The following is a 26,111-nucleotide window of genomic DNA, read 5'->3' as shown; positions in this document are numbered from 1 at the left end:
AGCTGCAGCCGCGTCCGCATCCACATCCGGGGCGGCCGCGAAGCGGGGCGGGGTCTGCGCTGCGCTGCGCTTGCGGACGGAGCAGCGTTGGGTGTCCGCGCCGGCCCTGAGGTGAGTGCTGCGTGTGTCACGGCGCGTCGGCGGCGGGAGGTGAGCGGCCCTCCGCGCTGCCGCTGGTGAGGCCGCACCTGCAGTGCTGCGCTCAGCGCTGGGCCCTCACTGCAGGAAAGACACCGAGGGCTGCAGCGTGTCCAGAGAAGGGCAGCGGGGCTGTGAGGGGTCTGGAGCACAAGTGTGATGGGGAGCGGCTGAGGAACCGGGGCTGTTCGGTCTGGAGAAGAGGAGGCTCAGGGCAGACCTATGGCTCTGCAACCACCTGAAAGGAGGCTGTGTGAGGCGGGGTCGGCCTCTGCTGGCAGGGAACGGCCATAGGACGACAGGGGATGGCCTCACGTTGTGCCAGGGGAGGTTCGGGTTGGCTGTTAGGAGCAATTCCTTCTCCAGAAGTGATTCTGCACTGACACAGCTGCCCAGGGAGCGGTGGGGCCACCGGGAGGAGTCCCAGAGCCGTGGGATGTGGCACTGAGGGACGTGGGCAGCGGGCACAGTGGGCTGGGGTTGCACTGAATGATCTCAGTGGTCTTCTCCACTTTCATGATTCTATGATTCTCAGCATCTCCGCTTCTGCTGCAGCTCCTCTCATCCAGGTCCCAGAAGGGAGCATCCTGGTGTGTTGTGACAGACCAGTCAGCGTTGCTGTACGCACAGAATAAGCCTGGAAACTGGAAGGCAGACACTTTGTACGGGGTTATAATTAAGCGTGGAATGGCTGCAATTCATATATTTCTTTTATAAGAATTTCTTCTTCATTGTTTTGGTGTGGGCGAAGACCTACTGCCATTTATTTACACCTCACTGTTACTCAACTAGAATCATAGAATCATTGAAATTGGAAGGAACTTTTTAAGACCATCTGCTCCAACTCCCCTGTACTGAACAGGGACAGCCACAGCTCCATCAGTGCTCAGAGCCTCATCCAGCCTGATCTTGAGTGTCTCCAAGGATGGAGCACTCACCACCACTCTGGGCAACCTGTGCCAGTGCCCTATTGTCAAAAACTTCTTCCTTATACCCAGTCTAAATCTCCCCTCTTTTATAAACCATTTCACCTTGTCCTGTCACGCAAATCCCACTAAAGACTCTGTCCCCTTCCTTCTTACAGCCCCTTCAGATACTGAAGGTCACTCTCAGGTCTCCCACAGCCTTCCCTTCTCCATGCTGCACAGCCCAGCTCTCTCAGCCTGTCCTCACAGGAAGGTGTTCTATCCTTGGAACCCAACAGTTACCTGATAGTTCCACCCAAATATCTGCTACTGCAGAAATCTACTGAAGCGTTGATCCTTGTACTAGAAGGCTTAAAGCTTCAGATACAGCACAACGAATCTTCTGCACAGGGCAGTGTGCACTTTTTGTTAGTGTGCACGTTTTGTTAGTGCCATAACTGCTGGTTGCCCTGCATTGTTCCCATCAGTAAAATGAGCCATGGAGCACCAGTGTAACTGCTGGCTTGGTTGTGTCACAGAATCCTTGTTTTTGTCCCCCAAGTAGCTCCAACAAGGCTTCTATTACACAGGATAAGCTTGGGAGATCAAAGAAATAACCCTATTTAATGCTCAGGCAAATATGAGACAAGTGCTTGCTTTTATCTCCAGTTAAGACTGAAGTGTTGAAACATGGTTGGGCCAAAATGGGAGATGCTGGAGGAAGGAGAAATGTGGGGCAGTGTACCATCTGCCTTGCAGCTGGGGAAGGGACACGATGGGGGGGATGATGGGAATGTTTTGGTAGCATACAGCAATTGTTAATAAATTCTTAAATGTTTAATGAGAGGATGGACCTGACAGGCGGCTCACGTAGGTGTGAGGAGTGTGAAGACAAGGAAGGAGGTGATGCAAAAAGGAAGCTCTGGCTGCTGTGTGGGCTGTGCAGATGGGTTGGTTTGTGGTGGTTTGTTCCAGGCCATTCTTATCATACTTGCCGACAGCATGATGGATGGATGTAGGTCTGTGTGTGCACTGGTAAAGTGAGCTGAGTTAACCCAAACTGTTCAAATAAATGGTTTGTATGCCCTTGGTTAACTTTTGCCCTAATAAGAAGAGCAATTTCTAGATGGAAATAATGTAGGTGAGATAGCTAAGTCTGTACTAAACAGCGGTCACAGGCCTAGCAAATACCTTTGAGCTGTGCTATTGTATTCTATTTAAGCACATATTGAAGCATAATTTTTTTTCCTGTTAACCATGTGCTAAAGTTTGGCTGGGAATTAATTAATCCAGTTAAAATGCATGTACAATGTGAGCACAGTGCCAGGAGGGAAGACATAGGCTGTAAAAGACCAGAAGGATGCGGGCAAGATAGTTGAGATAAAGGAGAGGAAGAAGTGAAGGAAAGTTACCTGAAGAAAAAGACGGAGGAGCAAGGAAATAATTGTAGTATAAGAATACTGAAGGAACGAAGCTCGAATACTAAGAGCTGCTGTAGCTGGCAATTGAAATGAGGGTATGGGTGAAGTCAAGCTTCTGCAGAAGACTGCTAGAGAAGCCTAAATACTTGAGGAGCAGTCTCTCTCTGACCTTACACAGATCACATCCTTGCACAGCAGAAATTCAGGATACAGTGCCATGCTGGTGGTTTGCTGTGCTGCTGCCTGCTTGTGTGGACAGCCAGCATCCCCCTGCACACAAGCAGCCTGGTGTTCAGCTGAAATGTTTGGTCTGTCAGAAACAGTTTAGAGATGGCTTATTGCATGGGCATTTGTATATTAAGCCCTAACAGACATCTCGTATCCTTTTGTCACTAATTTAGATTTGATTCTATCAAGGAGGGAAGAAAAGTAAGCGTGGGGCATACAGAAAGCATGTATTAATTTTGTGGTGGGTAACAGATCTGAAAGCATACTGGGATTGTGCTGGTGACTGAAGCTGTCGGGAGGGTGGCTTGGATGTGCTTCCAGTGCTTTAATTAATTGCTCATGTTGGCATCATTTATTACTGCATAGTGGTAGCTAGCTCGTGCACATCATTTTTCATCGTGATATCTAACAGCATTTTATAACCAGATGCTATTAAGATACACAGTGGTGTCCATCCTATTACTGGATACCTCTAAAATATAACATTACTGGAAATTTCTATCTCCAACACCATTAATAAAGGTGATGCATTTTATTGTATTGAAGTTGTATGCACAAACTGGAATGTATCATTACAGATATTATTGCAAATTTTATGAATCTGGAAAGCAAATGAACCAACAACGTCCTGAATATAATTAAAGATACAAAGTGCAGAGCCATACATAAGCACAATGCCCCAACACAGTACTTAAAGATAGTTTCAAAGAGAGAATCATCACCATTGTTTTTGGGTGGTTAGCGAGCGTGTTGCATCCCTTGCCCTGTTTTGAGGAACACAGATAAGCTTTGGAGGAAAGAATTACAAAATGCATCAAGTGGACATGCCATTCCACGTGTTTTAACTTTACTACAGCTTGTCTGTATCCGAGGCAAGCACAAGAAAAGAAGGGGGTTTTGTTTTGCTGAAGGAGGAACGCTTACGTATTCGTGAAATAAATCATACCTAACATTTCTAGTAGCAGCTGAGTATCCCCTAACGCTTCAGACTTGTTCTTTAAGTCAGAGGGAATAAATGCATGTGTTAATGGCATGTGTTCATGGGTGCTGATGTGGGTGTTGGCTGTCACTGTCAGTCTTTGGTGTGCAAAGCCACTCAGACGTTGGTGTCATTACGCTGTCAGGCATCTGAATGACTGCCATTATGGACAGACACCTGGATGTCCTGACCACCCTTCTGTCCTGCCCTACAGGTGCATTAGTCAGGGTTGCTTTTCCACTCAGTTGTATCAATCCTAAGCCAGCACAGTGCAGTGGAGAATCAAGACCCCCAAAGCAGTTTGCAAGTAACTCAAGGAAGAATGGGGCCTCGCTACATATGATTCTAACACTGATATGATCAGAAGGTTTGCTTCTGCAGTTTAGAGTCGTCCATCAAGTGAGACCCTGCTGTGTCCTTTTAAAATGGCAGCATTCAACCATTAAGCAGCAGATTCTAAAGAGCAATCTGCTTTTTTTCCCCACCAATGAGTGTATGTGTGAGAGATGCCAGAAGCACGCTGAATTTGTAACCTGGTATTTAAAACATACAGCTTTCTCGGCTACATATCTCACATGGTCTAATTATCTGGAATCTGGGTTTGAAATGTAATATCCTACAGACTACTTGTCCAGGTGCCTTTTCCAAATGCTATTTTTGACTTTTGTAGGTGGCCAAGAGAAATAACAGCAGCTTGTTGTTCTGATAACCTTAGCATTTTTGAGAAATTACAAACATAAAACAGGACAATGCAAAGAAAGGAAATGCACAACTTGTATGGTAGAAACAGATGTTTTTTGCAAGTACCAATGCAAAATAAATAGACTTCTGAACTACTGCTAAACATACACATCCCCTGTATGACAAGACCTGATGCTACGTGGTATTTTGTTAACACACAAAAATACGTTTTGATAAAACTCACAAAAGTAAGGTTTTGAGAAGCGAGACAAGTCGTCGTGGGGACGGAAGCTCCATTTACCTCTGTTTTGCATAAAGTAAGGCTACTGGCCTCAGCTGGGGGCTTTCCAACCTTGGCTGACTGGCAGCCCATACAACGCCTGTCTGTTGGCTGAAAAGGGGGTTCCTTTCTTAGTGGCCCTTTGTTTCAAATCCCTGAAACGCTACTTGAAAATTGCTGACTTAAACTGTATCCTCAGAGACTGGTGAATTTTTAAGACGTGCAATTGCACCAGCATCGAAAGGCAGTTATCAGAGCTGAGTTTCTGAACGTTCTGGCACTGTGGCTCAAGTCATACTCTTAGCTGGTTTCAATAATTTAGACTAATTCTTGATATCAACCTTGAAAAACAAAAATAAGGCACTGATACAGTATGGCTTGTTGATGTCAGAGTACCCCGTGCTGCGCTTCTCAGGGGCATGACATAATGAGCCAAGGGCAAAGACTATTTTCCTACCACTGAAACACTTTATCCTCTGTGCCTAAGGACAAGCTCGGATCTATGGGATGAGGTCACTGATGCAGTGGAATAGCTTAATTTCCGTGAAGTTGAACACTGGTGGAAGTGTTCTACCACACATTCACTCTGCGATTTACAACAAGTACTTCACATCTCTCTCTTTTGCTGCGCTGAGCTCCACGCTGGTGGTCTTGAATCGGGAAGAACCATCACTTCAATGACTCGGGAGTTGTAAGTGAGTGCAGATTTTGGTCGGAAAAAATACTGTGAAGGTTTTTTTTTAAACCTGAAGTAACGGAGAGGCTTAAGTGGTTCCCTGGTGATTTTTGTAAAGAAAGATGTAATCCTTGGCTAAAATACCAATATACCAAATTCAAACCTAAAACGCTTCCCCTGCTGCCCTTTCTATAGATTCCCAAAAGAATGTTTTTTAAAACAGTACATTTTAATGACTAACTACTCTTTTGAATGCAATATTCAATAAATAAGATAGCATAGTACAGAGCAATACGCCTCCAAGTCATATACCCACTGTGCAACGAAACCATTCCTCTGAAGATGAAGCAATACCGCCGAAAGAAGTTCTTCTATAGGCAGTTTAGGTTTTGCTCTTTTTCCAGGAGTTCCTTTACTAGTTTCTCTAAGGAGAAGAGATGCTCGTCTACATCTTCTGGCACAAGGTTTCTCATAGAATTAGCGAGTTCAAACAGGTATTCCGTGTTTCTTCCGCTGGGTCCGACGGCGCCAATGATCTGCTCAGCAATCTCCTGCAGAGGCGCAGGGCCGAGGTAGTTGGGGTTATCGCGAGTGCCGATGTAGAGCAGCACATCAAAGGGTCTGACTGACGAGTCCTTGGGGTAGAAAACCACCGCCGTCGTCCTGTAGCCTCCCTTCTCTCTGAAGTCCAGGTACGCCTTGACCTCGCATTCTTGTCCAGCTGGCAGTCTGTAAGCAACGCCCCACACGCAGCCCTGTGGGAGGACACAGGAAAGGAAAACCCAAGCGGGGTTTAAAAGCGTACTCGGAAATGAGTATATTTCTGTTTAACAGAACGCTTAAAATGTTTTTCTTCTATTTTCAGTCTTTTTATAGCCATTTCTCACACTGTTCTTGGAGTCAAGAGGGCTGTTCTTCCTGATGCTGAGGCTTTTCTTAAACAATTTCTTGTTGCAACTAAATCTGAAATAACAGACAGCCTTCATGAGCTTCCGAACGCTGTCTAGTAGAGAGCTGACAGAAAGGAAATCAAGTATCTTCCCGACCTCACAGAAATAGTGCAGTGAAAATCAGAATTGTGAACAGGGCCAAATTCCAAGAATTTTGATCAAGTCCTGTCTGTGTTTCACTTTCAAGGGTAGGCTGTCCCTTCTGTCACAGGTCTGGCAGTATGAGAGCAGTAATGCTGCCACGCTCAACTGAGCCTAAGAAGAAAAAGCTGATGTGAACCTTGAGTTTGCACAATGAGGTGTAGCTTAGCTAGCTCCACAGCAAACACTGCTGGGACAAATTTCATCACCACCTCTGTAAGTCTCTGTATTTCTTCTTCATTGTGAGTAAAATCTCTGAGAACATTAACTGTGGTGAGTTATATTCCTGGAAAGTTTTAGATGGGCAAATGAGTGAGATCTGAGTTTGCTGTCTGTTTTGGTTTTGTCTGCTTGATGCAGCACAGCAAAATGATTGTGGTTTGTTATCCATTACATTCATGTATGCATACAAGCACCACTACTTCATTTTGCTTTCAGTGGAGGCAAATCCTATTTCAGACAACGGGAAATTAAAAGCCAGAAATCTGACAAGGAGTACAGTGTTCCTTTTCATCTTGGTTTCCTTTTAACTGGCACAGAGATTTGAATGGAGCACATTAAAATAACTGTGAGCTAGAAGTTTCCAGACAGCACAGTGCAACTGCTGCAGGCCACACAGCTGGCGTGGAGCTGGGGGCTGGCACTGCCAATGAAAGCACCACTGCCACCAACGTTTGGGTGCGTGTGTGCAGTGGAATAATGGCTGTAGTCTGTGAAGGGATACTCAGGAGTGAGATGGCCATGTGAAACTGTAAGCATGAGTAGCTAAGAGTGAAGTCCAGGCCATTCATATCACTTGATGTTTGTGTGAGCTGTGCCAGATTCTGGAGAAAAGGGGAAAAAAACCCATCCAAACAAAACTGGTTTGCTAAGGGGAAAAAAGTTTCTATGACAACGAGTAAGTTTGCTTAACAATAGAAATGGAGTGACAACAAACATAACCATTCTTTGTTTATATAGGAGTCTGTAACATAATGGTACCCAGCAGTGCTGTAATGTGAAAAAAACCCTTACTAGAAAGGTACAGAAAATCACAATGAGGGACAGTGCACTGCATTTTGCTGGTTTTGCTAACTGCAGAAACAGTCAAAGTTTACAATTACTGCTAAACTTACCTCTATCTCTGAGCTGATTTTACAGTATTAGGTAAAAACTAAACACACAGTTGTGTTATTCCTTAAACATTTTATCCATGTAGCAAAAATTAAAGCAAGTGAATCTTTTTAATCACTGTGACGTAACCTCAATTTGTTTCAGTTTTTATCTTGGGAGGCTGAGATGATGGCTCTCACACACCATCTGATGTCTGATACCAGTGCATCTTCAGCACCAGACATACACTGAAAGCAAACAAACCTGCACTGTTCAGCAGGAGAGCTGAAGTGACTGCTTAGGAAAATACTTTACAGTACACCTTTAGTAATAGAGCAAAACTATTTTCAGTTGCTTAGTTTAGACTGATGGATTTATTTGAAATAATGAAGAGCTGTTGGTGTAACTCTCAAGTCATTTTGAGAAAACGCTTCATTTCAGTAAAGATAACTCAATTATTGGCTTGTAGAGAAGCAAAAATTAATAGACTTACTACACGGGCTGGGAACACAATAGGACAGTCTCTATACTATAGAGACAGAACAGGAGTACTGTACCTCAGGGTCTTCAACCAGAGTCACAACTCTTCCAGGCTAAAATTAAATGAAAATCCTTGTTAGTTCAGTCAGCAGCTTTTACTGTAAATGACTGGTGACAGTAATTCATTAGTGCAGGATTATCTGGAGTATCCCATCCTCTGTCATGCTGCTCCTCACCAGGAGCACGCCGTGTTTTCTCTGGAGCAGCGAGGAGGTGAACCTTCACTACAGGAGGTTTTTACCAGGCACAGCAAATGATGTCACGTGGAAATCTAGCCTGGCTAAACGAAGCGAGATGCTACCACTGCTGCCTTGGATTGCACTAACAATCTTAGAAAATGTTAACTATGCACTATGGCAACTCCTGAGTTTAAAAGCACCCTGCAAATCAGATGGTTTTGGAAAGTTACAGCTAGCTGAGTTTTTATGTGTAACCTGTGGGATTGCAGAATATCCCAAGCTGGAAGGGACCCACAAGGATCACAGAGACCAACTCCTCAATAAAGTTTAAAATAACAACTTAAAGCATAAAACCCTACGAGGAACTACATCAGTAGTGTAGAATTGCTGTTTTTAGCATCAGATTAGTGTCTGGTTACGTAAGGGAAAGCAGAGATACTGGTTCATTCAATTGTAGTCTAGGATAGAAGTTTGTTTCCTTGGGCGTTAGGCAGAGGATCAGAACTCGGTGTGTGTGGGTGCAGGCCTTTCATTGAGTCGCAGCTAACTTTGGCCCTTGGGCACTCTATCATTTCACTCTTTTTACAACTCCTCTATCATAGCTTCACTGACATGTCTGCACTTAGTCCTCTTTGCTCAGTCTCCACTCTGTCTCTTTCACACAGTAACAATGCTGGTATTCTCCTACACCGAGTCCTCAGAAGAACAGAAATTCTTTTCCTAAGAAGGAAAATACAAAATTTAGTTTTTGCAGAGCCATCTTCCATCAACTGCAGGTACTATTTATTTATTCAACATAAGCTGTTTCAGCATCTTAATGGCTGTTTATTTTGGGGGAAAAGTTGGCACAGCTACCTGTTCACCCAGGCCATTTGAGAACAGTCTCAATCAATAAATCACCTGGGGCTGTTTTGCTGTCATTCAGCTTTAACCTCTCAAGAGAAGCTAGTTAACACGCTGCACTAATAATAGTGCTGAAGGGTTCACCTTGAGTTAGGCTAAATATACCACTGTCTGTCTGTACAGTATATCTGAACAGATCTCATCTGGGCAATAACAGCAAAGTCCTGCTAGGCTGTCTCTCACAGATGGAAACTTGTGATGATCAAATATTTTGCTAAGTATTTTAGGCTTAACAAGCTGCTTACTCGTTACATTGACTGGTTTGTGGGGAACTACATAAACCAAACAGCATTGTGGAACCACAAGTATTACCTCTGCAAGCTAAGTAAAGAAAATAATACAGCTGGAAATGATGAGTTATACAATATAAATGAAAACGATTTCTGCTCTACTACAAACTTGAATGATCTCCTAAGTCAGGGGTCTGGGAGGGACTTCTGTCAGTTCTGCACAGCTTGCAGTTCCTCAGGCCTAGCCGATGTGTCCTATGAAATTAAAAGGGCAAACAGAAGTAAGGTCTTCCACTGCTACATGAGATTATTTTGAATGCTGCATGAAAGTGCTCAGATCCTGAAGATACCGAATGTTTACTGTTAGAAGAATGGATTCATTTTGGCATGTGAGGACAAAAATAGGATGGGATAAAGAGGAAACATTACCTTAGAAAAGGTTTTAGTTTGATTACCTTTTTTCTCCACTTCATGGTTAACAAGTAAAAGCCCTTCATCTTAAAATGAATTCACCTTAAGCTGAATCACTCATTTTTAATAAACTTGGTAACCCCACATCAGGGAGAACACGTAGGAGTCCCTTGGGGTTAACAGTGGGCAGCAGGCAGTTGGAGCTGCGTCGATCATGTCATCACATTTCCTTAGGGTTTTGTTTTCCCAAGCCCATCCAAAGGTTAGGTACAGAGTCTCCAACACTGACACTGCCTGACTGTGGGCACTGGGCAGCTACAGCAGGTGGGCAGGAGCTGGGAGAAGGGGCCTGTAAAGAAAAGCCATCCAACCACCCTTCTGGCTGCTGCTGCAAGCTGTTAGTTTGGTCAAACTGTGCTGTAGTAACAGTGGTTTCATGCTTCAGCCCTTGAATGTGTTTGCACTTCAGTGCTGTTCCTGTGGCTTGCAGAAGAATGAAGAACACAGGGCAGTGGGCAGAACCAAACTTGCAGTCCTAACTTGGCGCTGCACTGAGACACAGCTCCTTGTTCCTGTACAGAGCAGGCCTAGATGCAAATGCAGACACACTGTGCACATCTGGGGCTCTTCAGAGAGCTGCCAAAAGTTAAAACTGTTCAAATTAATGCATCTGGGTGAGATTATGCCCTGAATTTTAAGTTCGTTGAGGAGCTCTTAATAAGTGAGCCTTGCAACCTATCTTAGAGAACTGCAGTACTAAGAAGAATTCAGCGTTTTTAAGGTAGCCTGAGGAACGGCAGGTTAGTCTGGTGTTGTTGGAAGAGATTCTCTCAAACACATGGAGGCTAAAAATACAGTCTGTGAGTGTGGAAAACTGGTTATTTTGCAGAAAGAGCTGGATTATTATGGTAGCCCAAGCTATGTGCTTAGTTACTGGAAGAAGAAAATGTTGATGTTTTTAATGTATTTCCTCCTTTGCAGTTGAATAGAGAAAGTGACTTATCATGCTTCAAGAAGGATTTGGAAACAGTGGGAAGTCAATGGGTGACCAAACCATTGCTAAGTAAGAAAGCCAGCCTTACTAGAAGAGGTTTAGGAAGGTCGGAAATGTACTTTTAGGAGGGAAAGTATCAAGATATGCTTTGGTTATGTTCTATTAAATAGATGTTGATTGATCCCCTAGGTTTTAGTCTGAGGAGTTTAGTGTGAATTGTATAGAACTGTGTTTTTGTTACCATTTTCTCTGAAGTTTGGACTAGGACATTTGAATTTGCCATTTATGAAGTGCTTACTGTTATTCAGGTCTTTCTGAGCCAATGACAAGATGATGAAAACATCACTTTATGCTACAAGAAGATGGTTAACTGGTTATCAGCCGAGCAGTTCAGTGTATGAGTACAGGGCCAACTGAGTTCTGCACTAAAAGCTTGCAGCCACTGTATGTCAAAGTGCTCTGTATGTTGTTGCTGTGCTGACCATGGAATGTTGGAGCAACCTGTGATTTCAGGAGGGCATTTTTAACTTGCTGGCTAGTATTTCACTGCTCTTCTTTAAAATGCTTTAGTACTGAAGGACCAATTTCTCCAATAGCTCACCCACAAGAGACATTGCTCCTGATGTTAGAGGTTTTAATGGCTTATAGCAGAGATCATCAGGCCTTGGTAATTGTGGTGCATTTCCTCAGCACACAGTGAGGGAGCCCTTTGCCTTGGAATTAGCAGCAACTCGTGGACTGAGTAATTCCAGAAGGCATTAACGTGTTGGTGCTGAGGAAGTGTGTTCTGTTAACGCTAAGCATTTCCATCAACAAAACCAAAATGCATTAATCAATAAGCATAAATAATAACAGACTATTCCTAAATAGAAACAGAGCAGTGCATGAGCCCCTGTAGGGCTTTTGTTTTGAGGCTGTTTATGGCTGCGGATGATGGTTCTGGGCATGACCTGCACTGGGGGCACAAATGCAAACCGTGGAGCTAACTGGAACAAAGGATGCACTGGCTGGTAGTAAGTTGGGACAGCCATTCTGCAAGACTTCCAGAATCCACGCAAACACAATCTGGCTATTGCCCTGAATTTCAGTTAGCCCAACAGAAGGTAATGCAGTACAGAAAGAGAGGAACACTGGCCTGTGAGGGATTTATGACTTTCTGAAGTCCAAAGAAAGGGACTTTCTCTATTGATTTTTTAAAGTCTTGTTTTAAAGCCCAGCATCCTAATTACTGAAGGCTTGCAGATGATGCTCTTAGGCCTCACCTGAACAACTCTGCAGTGCTTTTGGTTTGGTTTCTTTGATCTGGCGAGATGCAAGAGAGGAACAGAATTTTTGCAATGCACATGAGCAGAGTTTGGAAAGGATGGCTGGTGGCTCCTGCTAAGAAGGCACTCAGCTGTACAGCCAGCATTACAGCACATGCTGTGTCCTCCCAGCTCAGAGAGCAGCAGGGAAACACTCGGTGTGCTCATACCTAAAAGCACTGCAAGTGTCACCTTCTGCCAGAGGTAGGAATCAGTGCTGGTTAGGACTATTTGAAATTCCTTCCGAGCTACGTGTAGCAAAGAATCCTTCTGCTTTTGCTAGGGGTGCCCTCACTAATTCCAGCCCGGCTTCAGAGCAGTGTCAGCAGGGCGCAGGTTAGGGGAAAAGCCGTTCCACACGACTTAAAGCAGCACCGAGTGCGGGTGAGTTGTTAGCGCCGTACCAAGTATCGGATCCTACACATTTATGACGCGATCGCATTTCTGATGACTCAACCGAGAGCAGCATCTGCAGCTGTAAATAACGCAGTCCTGCCACATCAAAGGCATTCATCTAACCTGCTGGGCGCTTCTGTCACCTATTGTCCCTTTAGTGCCTGCTGAGCTCTTTAGCCCTGTATGGGGAGGGCCGCAGCAACGCGATGTTATTCCCATTCCAGTGTCTTAACCACACCAAGCAGTACCAGAACGAAGGAGAGAATTAAAACTCCGAGCATTCCAAAGCGCATCTTGCCGCAGCGAACGACACCGGAGGTATTCGTCCTCGGTGCCTCACAGCGGCAGGATGGAGCATCAGGTGCCCTGCCAAGCTACCAGCAGACGAGTCCCGGGTGCAGAGCGCAGCCGGTGCCCTCAGGGCCTCCCCAGAGCGGCGTTTCGGCCGGCCGTCACTTGGCGGGACGCGGCTCTATGGGCAGACCCGCACCGACAGAGCGCCGAGGGGGCGCGGAAGGCAGGCGGCCCGCCGCCACGGGCTGCGGATCGGCGGCCGCCGCCACGTTACTGTGCGGCGCGGCGAGGAGCTGCCCCGGGCACATCCGGCCCTTCCGAGCGCGGGTGCGGAGCTGACACAACCCGGTCGACCCCTCACCTTGCCCGGCACGCCGCGGTGGTCGGTGCTGCCCTGCCAGAACCGCCGGCTGTAGCCGCGGATGCGCCCCACCATCTTCTCCTGGTAGGGGAAGTCCACCTTCCAGATGAGGGAGCCGTAGCCGAACACCCACATGGCCGCAACCCGCCGCGCTGCCCCGACTGCGGGCGGGACGGGGCGGGGCGGGCATGCGCACTGCGGGCGGGGCGGGGCGGCTCCTCCGTGCCTCCTCCTCCCGCACCGCCCGGCTGCGGGGCGGTACCGCAGCGCGCAGTGACGGCGAGGGGTGCCGTGCCGTGCCGTGCCGTGCCGTGCCGTGCCGTGGGAGGTGAGTATCCCTGCCGTGCCTGTGTGCGACTTGCTGTGCCCCAGGCTGTGCCTGTTGCTCCTTGTCCTGTCCTGCACAGCGCTGCAAAGATCTGCCCCCACCCGCTGGACAGTTGGTCTCACCAGAGCAGAGCAGAGGGGAAGGATCACCTCCTCGCCCTGCTGGCCTCGCTCTGTGTCACGCACCCCATTGGCCTTCCTGGCGTCAAGGCACGCTGCTGGCTCACGGCCAGGCTGTCAATCACAAGGAGCCTGGACAGTTGGTGCTTCTGGCCCTGTACTGTAGTAATTTCAGTGTGTTTTGTACTAACAAGCTTTTTTTCTCCTTTATTTCTTCCCTCCCACCTTCCCACTGCAGGGCTTATTAGTAAAGGATGGATTTCACAGAGGCATATTCCGACCGGTGTTCTGCTGTGGGACTTGCAGCAAGAGAAGGGAATGCTAAGGTGCTGCAGAAGCTGATCGGGCAGGGATACAGCCTTGATGTCCCTGACAACAGGGGCTGGATGCCAATCCATGAGGCAGCAGCTCACAATTCCAGCAAATGTCTGAGGCTGCTAATTAATGCAGGTGAGGAGAAATGGTGTGCAATCGTTCAACTTGCAGCTCAACTCCTCAGTGATGTAAAATATGAATTAAATACATTTATCGTGTTCCTTTGTAAGTTTGTTTCATAGATACTGACAAGATGTGGTGAAGAAAAAAATGGCAGTGTTATGGTCTGTGAATGACAGCTAGTTTTACTTTATCTTCTCAGTCCAAAGCAAGTACCTGTACATGGCCAGTGATAACTGATACACTGCAGGCCTTGCATTTCAGTACCTCGAATATTTTAAGTTAAGAACTGTGCTTTTAACTTATTGCTGAATTCTTCTTCTTCGTTGTTCTCATCTGTAGCTCCATCTGATGACTACATACTTTCAAAGACGTTTGAAGGGATGAGCGCACTGCACCTTTCTGCACACTGTGGGTCCTTGGAGTGTGTTGGGGTTCTTCTGGAAGCTGGAGTTGATCCTGACCAAGTTACCACCGAATCAAACACTGCCCTCTTCCTAGGTGATGGTTTTCTGAAGTCTCAGAGTGACTGCTATGTGGGAGAAGCTGTGCTATCCTCCAGAGTTAATTCTCATTCTCTGCTTGTCATATTCCATGCTTCTGTAGCCTAAATAGTAGTCTTGGGGCTCAGAGGTGGAGTAGATCCAGACACCATTGATTTAAAGAAAGTTCTGCTGCAGATTGTGCCTTAAAGCAATACTGAAAAACGAAATAGTAGGATTCATTCATTAATTTATGTAAATTAAAAATACGCCTTGTGAATGAGTGTCATATCGATGGTGTTAAAAGTTTTAAACTTTTTTACAGAAAGCTTAAGTTTTGGGCAATCTGTTGGAACGTAGGCAGTGGGCTTCTTAAGTTAAGGCTGCTATAGAGGCTGTCACGTAGTTAGGTGCCTACTGCAGAGTTGCCTCTGCTTCACTGGAGAGAAACCTGCATTTGTTGTCAGTCTCAGCACAATGGCAGTGGGTTTCTAACGTGTCCAACTAGAAATTTTGTGACTCAATTTCCATTTCCCACCTCTGTTCCTGCATTTTAAATGTAAAAGTGAAGTAAGCAAATATAAACAGGTATAAAATAATTAAGAAAGTTGTGTCAGGAACTTAGTGATGAGACTGCCTGAGTTTTTCAGTGAGTTCTTTAATAAGAGGTTGTTGAATTTTTTGTTTTACTGTTTGATTTGAAGCTGTTGAAAATGGGCATGTAGATGTTGTAAGGTTTCTGATCCAAAATGGAGCGAGCGTTGAAGGATCTCATTCCTGGTCTGGGTGGAATTCTTTGCACCAAGCTGCATTTCAGGTAACCTGTAAGCACATCATGCTATTGGCATGTAACTAGTGTATTCTGTGCAGTAATTCATAGCTCTGGTCTTTTGATCAGGTGATGTTTTCCTAACCTACCTTAACAGCCAGAAATACTAAAGGGCTTGCAGTGGACTCATGACATGTTGATGTTGGGAAGCATTAATTGAAGTATTATTAATACTGCATGCACTCCCTGGCTCACTTACTGTATGTGGGAAGTGAATGTGTTGTAATATTTCCTGACAAAAGTTCTGTTGAGTATCTCCTCATCAGTGAGATATAAGAGTTGTTTCCAGGATAGAAATATATTACTTCAATGTTTCCAATAAATTAATTTCCATTTGCAAATGAGCAAATGTGAAAAAAATAAATTCAGATGTTTTCCAAAACTTTTTCTGACCTATCCTTAGAATAGCGAGTAGATTGCATTTTTCTTATTTCTGTTTAGAGTGTGGGGGGAGCACAGATGATGTCATTTCTCCATCAGTTTTTCTTTGTTACTAACAAAAATATTTATTTCAGCAACATATTGAGATAATGAAAATACTCCTGGAGAAAAGAGCAGACATCGAGTGTAAGGATGACTTTGGAATTACACCACTGTTTGTTGCTGCTCAGTATGGAAGGCTGGAGAGCTTAAGAACACTTATATCCCATGGTAACAGCAGTCTTTTGTTGGGCTTTGTTGTTCTTAAGCTTACATCAGATGCCTGTCATCAGATACGATTTTAATTCTACTTTTGCACTTCATAAATTCACATTTAATTATTTAAATGCGATATCAGTTGCAGATAGATGCAACATCATCTTGATTAGAAGTTGTTTCAGTAATTTGGTGTAGTTTTCATCAAGTGATAGTAGGAAATAGTACAACTATGGAGTGATGAAGGATCACTAGTCTTCAGAAGACCTTCACTAGCACTGTGTTAGTAGTTGGTGGCACATTGTTTAGGCTAATGAAGAGTCCTCTCACTAGTGATAAAGTGACAGCAGGGGTTTCATCCACACAGTCTGCAAGTGTCACGTATCTAAGTGCATGTATCCTCACAGCCAGAATTAACTGCCTAGCTATTAAAGCTGAGGGTGCCTTAACCTAATCAGAGGAAGCATGCTAACAGAGCTACCAATACGAGGGGAGAACAACTTAAAAATTAATTGCAATCAAACACTTGTCTTGGCCATTGCCTTTCCTCCAGCGCTTTTGTTATCATTTGGGGAAGTTAATGTTAATGCACGGACTGTTTAAAAAGTCAGCAGCAAGCTAGTGAACGTTTCCTTACTGCTGTGGAAAAGACTTGTGTTGTAAAGTCACTCCCTGAAAACCAGTTACTTGTTAATTCGTTGTTTATTTTGCACCAAGTAACCTGAAGTCTTTCTGTCAGGCGCAGACATCAACTGCCAGGCCAAAGACAGGGCCACTCCACTGCTGATTGCTGCGCAGGAGGGCCATGCCAAGTGTGTGGAGCTGCTGCTATCAGAAGGGGCAGATCCAAATCTCTACTGCAATGAGGATAACTGGCAGTTGCCTATTCACGCAGCAGCTGAGATGGGCCATAAAAAGTAGGTGGTTAAAGTTCATTCAGAGAAAGCGTTCTGGTAATAAAAGCCTCGCCAACAAAGACGATGTTCAGCTCTACGAGAAAGGAAAATGAGTTTTCAAGCTGATTTGTAGCTTAGAATTTCGAATTCCTTTCATATTTTAAACATGTTAGCAGTCCCAGTAAAGCGAAGATCCATTTTCAACAGCAAAGAACCAGCATTTAATCTGGGTCAGTCTGTAACTGGATGTGTTTAGAAGGTTTCACACTGTGCTGAATTGGATACTAATTCCCTTAGTAGCCATATTACTTTTTAAATGTAAATAACAATTGCATATGATTTATACATCTCTTGTACAGCTCTTAATTAGGATTACCATTGCAACTGTGAAGTAGCAGAAAAAATTGTATGCAAATAACAAATGAAGTCACTTTTCCATCCAGGGTGTTAAGAAGTTGGTGGCATAACAGACACTGTGAAAAGCATCTGTCAGGAATCCCTGTGCTTTGCACGTGTATGACTTAAATCTATTAATGATGACACTAACTGCTGGATCATTAGCAGAGGCTCAGTCTTAACCACTGATAACAGGTGTTCTTCAGCTGAGCTGTCATGCAGTGTGTGTGTCAAACTGGTGCCTTTTCTCAAACTGATGAGAAGGGGAGGCTGGTAGATGCTGAGTTGATTTTTCTTCATTTTCTCAGGAACAGAGGATGGGTTGGCAAAATTGTCAGTGCTAGAAATATCTTTAAATCAAATGCTGCCTTCATAGCTTTTGCAGTGGAACTGGCAATCTCTGAGCAGGAAGTAAATTCTCATGGCAAAGGGTTTTTCAGTGATCCTCATTGGCTAGGAAGGATTTGGGCTGCAGGCATGAAGGAAGAAATTGAATGATTTTTCTGCTTCAATATCTCTATGATTACTGTAGAACAGAAGTAAATATTAATTTTATTTGCAACTCAGATGGCTTTCAGGCTTCATAGGAGTCTGGCTTCTGCCAGAGATACTCTGTTTCTGTAAAAAGGATTGTTGGATAATAGGAAATATCTCTCATTCAAATTAAAGCGCACTGCCAGCCTTCCTCAAATAAGAGGGCATGATTTGTTAGAGGCTCAGAGGTCTGCATGTGGCAGGGCAGTTCTTTCAGCCCATCGTCAGCGTGCTGAAGCACACTGCTGTTGGTCTGTGTGTGTGATCATGGTTCTTCTTTAAAGCAAACTGAGTAATGAAGAAACAGGTAGGGTTTTCTTCTGGAGTTGGAATGATGATTGAAAAAAATGAGTGTAAGTATGAAGCTTCATTATTGTGTAAGATCACACAAATAAATATTGTTTTAAAATCCTCGCAGTATTTTAGAGTTGCTGATACCAATTACCAATCGGATTTGTGACAAAGAAAAAAACAAAGTGAGCCCCGTGTATTCAGCAATATATGGTGGAAATAAAGAATGCTTGGAAATGTTACTTCAAGAAGGCTACAGTCCAGATGCTCAAGAGTGCCCAACCTTCAGCTGCAGATCACCCATGTGTATGATTTTCCAAAGAAAGTAAGTACACATCTTATGTTCTGGAATTATTCATAACTCCACTGGACTGTAACTATTTCATTAAATGTGCAAGGTTTTCAGCTCTTGAGCTGGCAGACTTGAACTGTGAGTAGCAGGCAGATGTGTGGGGTGGTTGCTGAAGGCTCCATGGGGGGGTTTGGCTCTCTGACTCCTGTACAACGTAACTGCAGTCTAGTTCTTGTGCTTTCAGAAGGCCTTATCCACACGTCTCTGTCTTCTGGGAACACAACTTCAATGCAGGGGACTCTTAATCAGCTAGATTCTTTTCAGTGAGGATGAGTTATTGGAAAATAGTCTTTTACTTTTCTGTATGTTTGTCTTGTACAAAAGACGAGCAGAGCTAGTCAGCTCAATGCTATAACTGGAAAGAGGACTTGAAAATTGCATGATAAATTCTTTGAGATCATGACTCATTTCTTTTTGGGTTTTTGGGTAGTACACACCTCTAGTATTCAAGGAAATAAAATGATACTTCATAACACAAATGTCATTGCTGTAGAGGAAGAAAGAGTAAGAAAAACCTGACTCTGAGTGTACGTATGGTGTCATGTGAGGTGTTCTTCAAACCCCCATTGCTGAGTTTTTCCTTTAGTAATGAAGCTTCTTCATTTTTCCATGGGAAATTACTCTGTGGGGTAGTGAGCTGTTAACTCAGAGGTGTAGAGGTAGCAGTCCCTGAGCTCACTTTGTCCTCCTCCCATAAAACAATTGGAGGATTGAGTACTGATGCAGCTCAAAGCAAGATGGAAAAACAGATGTTTGTTACTTCTTGGCAGTGCTGAGCTTTGTATAGACCTGTAATGCTTTGCATTTTAATTTAGTCTCCATTAAATGTATCTCATAAAGACTTAAATCTTCTTAAAATTGAGATTCTAGTGGAATGATTCATGCGTATGGATCAAAACTTGTTGCTTACACTACCATTTAAACTCATGAGTTTGGGGTAGTTGTGAGTTTTGTTCAATCCCTATTACAAGACATTAAAATGCACTTTATCCAGCTGATCTTAAAACAGAATCTTGGGACCAGCTTAGATTTGTGATTCGTTACTTAATTTTTTCTGTTCTTGTTGATTGTCTTCCATGTGTGACTGCTCTCAAATCCTTTATTTTTAAAGGATAGTAACCAATTTAAGCAATACCTTACTTCATCACCTACAAACTTTCTTAGCCAAATATTAAGGTTAGAGGATGAGCCCCGATTGCTGTCACTAATTGAGGCTTGAACACAGGCATGCAGAGCCAACTTGAGAAACTGCTTTTTAGGAGAAAGCCTACTTTGATTTAAAATGGTGGTCTAAAGGGAATGTACTTTTTTTTTCCTGGATAAAGCTGTTAGAAGAATTAGCCTGGCTGGGATAATCCTTGCTGAATACATATGAATATTTGTGCCTGCTATAACTGATAATGATAACATTTATTTTAATAGAAGTTTGTTTTGTTTTGCTTTTTTTAATTAAAAAGCAAACAAAATTGCAACACATCTTAAAATGTTGGCAATGTTTCAGTGGGTGGCAGAGCTTCCCACAAACACAGCTGCATGTAAACCCTTAAACACTGCCAATGTTGGGCTGCTCCTCGAGTTCAGCAGCGCAGTCCTTTGCTCTTTTCACATACTTGTGCATCCTACACACATGACGTTTCCAAGGGGGGTGAGCAGAGTGCTTTTTGTTCCTAACAAGCACACAGCTTGTTGTGGTTGGGTGGTGTGGCAGTAGCTCTGTGCTACAGGTGCCCATAAAAACGATGACTTTGGGTGCATCTGTTTATCACCAAGGCTTGCTGTGAAGAGTTGAGCACTGGAAGGAGCCATGCGTTGTTCGTCTTTCAGGACAAAGGGGACAAATGTGTGAAGCGTAAGGATTAGAGACACAGAAACCAGATTTGCTCTAAACTGATGCTTTCTAGAAACAATTGCAGTCAGCATGGAGAGATGGACTTTTCTCTGGGGGAGGGGAGGTGGAGGGGCCTATGGTAAAGCAATCTGCTTTCTCGGCAGCAAGAAGTGAACTAACAGATGCCTCCTGTGAAAAACTAATGGAATATCCTCTTCCTCGTGTGCTGTTGATAGGTTTTTTAATTTAGTTGATGCTCTTCTGAACCACGGCATCACCCTGTGTGGGATAAATTTGGGATATTGCCTGTACCATGACAAGTTTACTTTGTTTCGACGCTTGTTGAAGATTGGCTGTCCGCTGCCTTCTCCCGAAGAGCTACCAGAGTTTCTAAGCTGCGCAATTAAAGCCCTTGGTATGCACAAGGAATGGCTGCCTTATCTGCTCTTGGCTGGCTTTAACCCAGTGAATTTACTGTACAGATTCTGGTAAGCAGATGATGTTGCCTTGTTTTCTTAAATAGTGTATGCTCATCTGTAAAGCTGTTGCCGATGCTGTTTGACACATGCGTTCAGAGGGCAGCACAAGAGCCGTGCCTTGCTCAGGAATGGTGAGGGTAATGGAAACTCTGAAATGAAAGATTAATGCCTAGTGGCTGGATTGAGCAGAACAGGTTTCTTTTAGGGAGAAAGTTAGATTGAGGACTGCCGCTCTGAAGAATGGCATCCATCCTCAATTGTTACACTCAGCATTTCTTAAAATCCCCCAAAATTTTGTTGCTAGTTGAGTTAGTATGTGTAATACAGTAACTGTAGGAAGAATTTCAAATACTGAGAAAGAGATTGGGAGAGATGGGAAATCAGTGTAAGGTGACGCTGCCCCAGGGGTGGGAGAGGAGGAAATGGATAGTTAGAGGTTGGTTTAAACAAAACACTGTGGTAAAATCCACAGGTAAGTAAGTGCTTGGTAATGCTTTATATCAGGCACTGCAGAATTAGGCATGTATTTAAAATTAGGAAGTTTTTCTGTGTTGTTTTTCTCCTGTCCATGATACTTGGGTATCATATTGTGTTCAGCAGTAGAGGAGCATATGTAAAGCATGGCATGTCTGCTTCTGCCTGTCGTATTGCTACTTTTTGCATGCATTTTTGTGTGTTCAGAATACTCAGATTTCCATTCAGATGAAGACTGAGGGTTTTATACACCTAGCCAAGAAGATGTGCTGTGAAATTGCACGGCTGTTCATCATGTGTAATGCTAAAGCAGCTGTTTTACTTGCTGTTTCTTCAACCTCTGTCAGCTATTGCTAGAAGTTTAGAGTGTAAATCGTACTGATTTCTGAGTGCTTATAAACATCTCTGGTAGGAGAGTTTCAAACTGCAAACTTAGTTGATGTGTTTTTAAGTGGTTAAATACAGGTACTCTGACTTCTATTTCCTCACATGTGACAGTAATGCCTTTTATGTCCTTGTGCCTTGACACCTTACTCAAATTTAGGTGCAAATTAAATAAGAAATCAGTGCAGAGAAGGGCACTGCCTGTTACAAAGCAACTTATATTTGAGAGCAGGTATTTTTCCCTTGCAGTCTGACTGACTTATAAAGAGGTAATGGAGGAAGATAAAATCATGCTGGTAAAGGGTCACGCTGTCAAAATTACTTTGAATTTCTCCTTATGTTTTAAGCATGGAAACAGGAAAATGTAAATGAAGAATTTGTTAGAGAGTAAGAAGGCTTTCTGTGTGTTGTTTCTATTAACATATTTACACTACTGTGTAAAATGAGATTTCACAGTCATTTCTGTTACTCAGGATTCACTCTGTGAGTGAGGATACCCTCAATTTCATTCTGGAGTTTACGAACTGGAAGAGGCTTCCTCCAGCTGTAGAGGAGGACCTTGTACACTACAAAGAGAAGTTCAGTTGGACTCCCAAGAGCCATTTTGGTAAGCAAAACAATGAGGAAAAAAGGTTTCTCTGTACAGCAGTCTCCAGGATGTAAGTGGGAAACAGCTCTTTGTGTGAAGGAGGTCAAAGAAAGTCAATAAAAACTGCCTGTCCAGAAGCTGGGCAGCAGAAGCAAGTTACCCTAAGCAAACAAACAAGCCACGTTTGTATGGATGTTACTCATTATGCTGTTCAGTTCACATATTTCAGGTAGGTGTTCTCAGTCTAGGTTATCTTTTCCACTTCATATTGATGTGCACGCTATGAAATACAGGCAGTGACTGTGAGTTGTAACCACATCCCTCAAATGATGTGGTTAGCCTCTTGGAAGACTGAAGGGAAGGTAATCAGCGTTACTTGGTTACATTTTCTAGACAGTATCCCACTGGGTTTGTTTTTTAATTTAATTTGTGTTTCCCATGATGTGTCTGCCTTGTTCTGCAGGCATTTGAGAGTAATTAAAATACATACTCTCTAAATCATCATATTAAATAACTGTAAAGCTAGGAGTTTCTTATTACTGCTATAACTGAAATGTGGACAGCCAAACAGAGTCACTAGCAGACTGTCCAGGAACACCAGTGCTCACTGCATTCACCCAGCAGAACAGCAGCTCCAGCATACAGGGTTGCACTGAGACGTGCATTCAGTGTGCATGGAGAAGCTGTGCTCCAGTGTCCTTGTTCAGTGCCTCATCTTAAAGCATGTTAAAAGGGGCTGCCATCATTATGAGAATGTCCAAATTACATTAGTGTTACTAAATAAGATTTTCCTTCAGATTGTTGAATACATTTGTAATGTAAGTATTTATGCGCTTATATTTAATATGAAATACACTTAAGATATTTACTGTGTTATTTATTAATGTATTTATACCTATTGTTATTATGAACAGTAATAGTAACCAAACCACACAGAGAAAAAAGGGGGAAAAGTTTTAAAGCTTTTGCTTTTCCATTCTTTGAGGCAAGATCAGTCAGGGCAGGCAAGCCAGCTGTGGTGCTGGAGCTTTCCCCTGTGGAGAGTGTGAAGTTCTTGAACTGAGATGAGTTAGTCCTGAGAGTGAACACAAGAAATTAACAATGAGGCATTCATGAAGGATGGAGATAATTCAGTGAAGGGTAGAATGGGTGACCTACAGACATGCCAGCCTCACCTTTGTGCTGGGGAGGATCCTCCTGGAAACTATGCTAAGGCACGTAGCAAGAAGGAGGGGATATGAGACAGCCTGCGTGGCTTCACCAAGGGTAGGTTCTGCCTGACCAACCCGCAGGCCTTCTTGGTGCATAACTGCATCAGTAAACAAGGAAAGAGCCACTGATACCATCTGTCAGGACTTCAGTGAGGCCTTTGTTGTGGTGCCCCATAACATCTTCTCTCTGAATTGGAAAGATAAGGATTTAATGAGCAGGCTGTTCAGTGGATGATGAACTGGTTGTGAGATCACACCCAAAGAGAGGTGCCCAATGGCTCAGTGACCAGATGGAGGTCAGTGATGAGAGGCGTCCCTCAGGGTCAGTACTGCTCTTTAATATCTTCATCAGTGACGTCAGTAGTGGGATAAGTGCACCCTCAGCAGTTTGCAGATGACACCGAGCTGTGTGGTGTAATGGACGCAGCCTGGGAATGGGGAATGGGATGCCATCAGAGGGACCTGGACAGGCTGAGCAGTGGGCCCAGGTGAACCACTTCAGGTTCAACAAAGCTGAGTGCAAGGTCTGCCCCTGGGTCGCAGCAACCCCCACTATCACTACAAGCTGGGGATGTAAGGATGTAAGGATGTAAGGATGTAAGCACAGCCCTGCCAAAAAGGACCTGGGGTACTGATGGATGGCAGCTGGACATGAGCCAGCACTGCGCCCTCACAGCCCAGAGAACCAACCACATCCTGGGCAGCATCCAAAGCAGCGTGGCCAGCAGGGAGAGGGAGGGGATCTGCGCCTCTGCTCTGTGCTGTGAGACCTCACCTGGAGCACTGCGACCAGATGGGAAGTGCTCAGTACAGGAGAGACATGGAGCTGCTGGAGAGTGTGCAGAGGAGGGCTGCAAAAATGAACCCAGGGATGGAACACCTCCCTGTGAGGACAGGCTGAGAGCTGGGCTGTGCAGCCTGGAAAAGGGGAGGCTCTGGGAGACCTGAGAGTGGCCTTTCCATAACTGAAGGGGCTGTAAGAAGGAAGGGGACAGACTTTTCAGCAGGAACCATTGTGTTAGGGCAAGGGGAAATGGTTGCTAACCATCTCTCCCCAAAGAGGGGAGATTTAGGCTGGATATAAGAAGTTTTTTACAGTAAGGGCAGTGAGGTACTGACACAGGCTGCACAGAGAGGTGGTGGTGCCCCTTCTGTCTGCACACTCAAGGTCAGGCTGGGCAGGGCTCTGAGCACATGATGGAGCTGTATCTACAGCTGCAGGGAGTTGGACTAGGTGACCTTTAAGGGTCCCTTCCAACTCCAACAATTGTGATGGTTTTGTGCTGAAAGATTCAAGAAGTGATGTTCGGACCTCCAGGTCTTCAGGCTTACAAAATACAGCGTCCTGTAAAGTTCTTAATTTCAGTTTAGAAGGATAAGTATAGCAGGTGCAGAAATGATTGCAGTTAATATTGTAGCCAAAATTTTGACTCCAGCAGCAAAGCGTCCCTCACAGGCAAGAATTCTATCTCAGTATCTGGTAGACTGGAGTTTCACACCAGGAGCATCTGTCTAAAGCAGGTTCCTGTAGACGAGTGGTGTATGATGATGTTCCCTGTTTGCCTTTTGTCATTTTTCAGTCGACATTCCTTCCCTGTCTCACCTTTGTCGCCTTGAGATCCGCTCCATCTTGGGGACTGAACGTCTGCGATCTGACCGGTTTATCCGGGCTTTGCCCTTGCCAGTCTGCCTGCAGGACGACCTGCTGTACCTCAACCTGCTGCGTGCCAGCACTGCGCCGGAAGCAGAGGAGAACCTGAGGCACAGTGAGGAGGGACCTCCCTCTGCTGCTGCCTCCAGCGCCGACCATACAGAGAAGGGAGACACCAGTAATTCCCCTGCTAGGTGATGGCGCTGCCAGCGACTGAACTCGGTGGCCGCAGACATTGTAAAGGCAATAAGCAGACAACAGGGACCTGCTGTAAGTCACTTTGTAGTCATAAGTCTTTTCACGTTGTAGTTTTATACTTTGTTGAGAAGTTTGTTGAAAGTTCAAGGATGTGCTCATCAAAAAGTCTGTTGTAGCCTTCGAAGTCTGCAAATGTTTTCTGGTTTTGAAAGGAATTTATAACTCTTACGGAGTAAAATTACCTTGTTCAATGAACAGAGGCTGTACATAGAAGCTGAAGTCTATTTGTTCAGGCACTGCTAATAGACACTGCACTCCGAGTATGGCACATAGCAAACGAAATATCTGGAAGTCGAGGACCACAGTGTAGTATTGTTAAGAATTTCTTTTGGTGAGGAGTGATCTAATTAAACCGGATAGCAAACTAATGAGAAAGAAAATTGGTTTTCTGCCTTCTGTCTGCATTCAGCACTTGAAGTGCTTGCTGTTCTTTTGCCATCATTTTCAGTCATCTTTCAGAGCATCCTTCTATTCCACATCCTTTGGAACTGCTCCTGCCTGTGTTAACAAGCTGCTGCTCTTGTCACTGTTTTTCTAATTAGTGAAAAGCAGATCACAGCCTATAAAGATGAACAAGGTTTCTGCCTTACTCAGTGGCTAATACACCAGTGTCTTTATAACTGTTTGTAACTTTGATTCCGAGCAGTAATTTCTTAAGAATACTCCCCACACCTCAAACACGTGTACAGTGAGCACTGAACTCTGTGTGAGCTGCATCTAAAACGTTGAGAAACGTCTGGAGCTTTCTGCTCAAATTTACTGTACGACATGGGTCAAAGTTTGTGTTCTTTAGTAACAAAATTGATTACGGAATAAAGGTAATCCATATCTCTGAA

The 26,111-nt window shown here is 44.2% G+C and overlaps 2 protein-coding genes across 5 annotated transcripts; one reads left to right on the top strand and one right to left on the bottom strand.

Annotated features, from left to right (window-relative positions):
- Positions 1-37: 37 nt before the first annotated feature.
- ASB3 (ankyrin repeat and SOCS box containing 3) lies at positions 38-26,111 on the top strand. 3 transcript variants are annotated; one of them, XM_042877049.1, is made up of 10 exons: positions 38-111; positions 13,789-14,000; positions 14,328-14,486; positions 15,172-15,284; positions 15,812-15,863; positions 16,672-16,849; positions 18,177-18,374; positions 20,466-20,717; positions 22,040-22,173; positions 24,947-26,111. In XM_042877049.1, exons 2-10 carry the CDS (start codon positions 13,805-13,807, stop codon positions 25,213-25,215), a joined length of 1,551 nt encoding a protein of 516 aa, XP_042732983.1. In that variant the 5' UTR covers positions 38-111; positions 13,789-13,804; the 3' UTR covers positions 25,216-26,111. The 3 variants fall into 3 exon arrangements, with proteins under 3 accessions (XP_042732983.1, XP_042732968.1, XP_042732975.1); XM_042877034.1 differs by having other exon boundaries at positions 15,812-15,947; XM_042877041.1 differs by lacking the exon at positions 38-111 and adding an exon at positions 13,367-13,431 and having other exon boundaries at positions 15,812-15,947.
- Positions 5,592-13,257, bottom strand: CHAC2 (ChaC glutathione specific gamma-glutamylcyclotransferase 2). 2 transcript variants are annotated; one of them, XM_042877061.1, is made up of 3 exons: positions 13,104-13,257; positions 8,049-8,084; positions 5,592-6,063 (listed from the first exon to the last, which is right to left on the bottom strand). In XM_042877061.1, exons 1-3 carry the CDS (start codon positions 13,236-13,238, stop codon positions 5,680-5,682), a joined length of 555 nt encoding a protein of 184 aa, XP_042732995.1. In that variant the 5' UTR covers positions 13,239-13,257; the 3' UTR covers positions 5,592-5,679. The 2 variants fall into 2 exon arrangements, with proteins under 2 accessions (XP_042732995.1, XP_042733004.1); XM_042877070.1 differs by lacking the exon at positions 8,049-8,084.

The sequence above is a fragment of the Lagopus leucura genome, unplaced genomic scaffold, assembly GCF_019238085.1.
Source record: "Lagopus leucura isolate 7727_CA_CO unplaced genomic scaffold, USGS_WTPT01 Super-Scaffold_73, whole genome shotgun sequence".
NCBI lineage: Eukaryota > Metazoa > Chordata > Aves > Galliformes > Phasianidae > Lagopus > Lagopus leucura.
The sequence above is the reverse complement of the archived record's forward strand: the minus strand, read 5'-3'. Positions and strand labels throughout refer to the sequence as shown.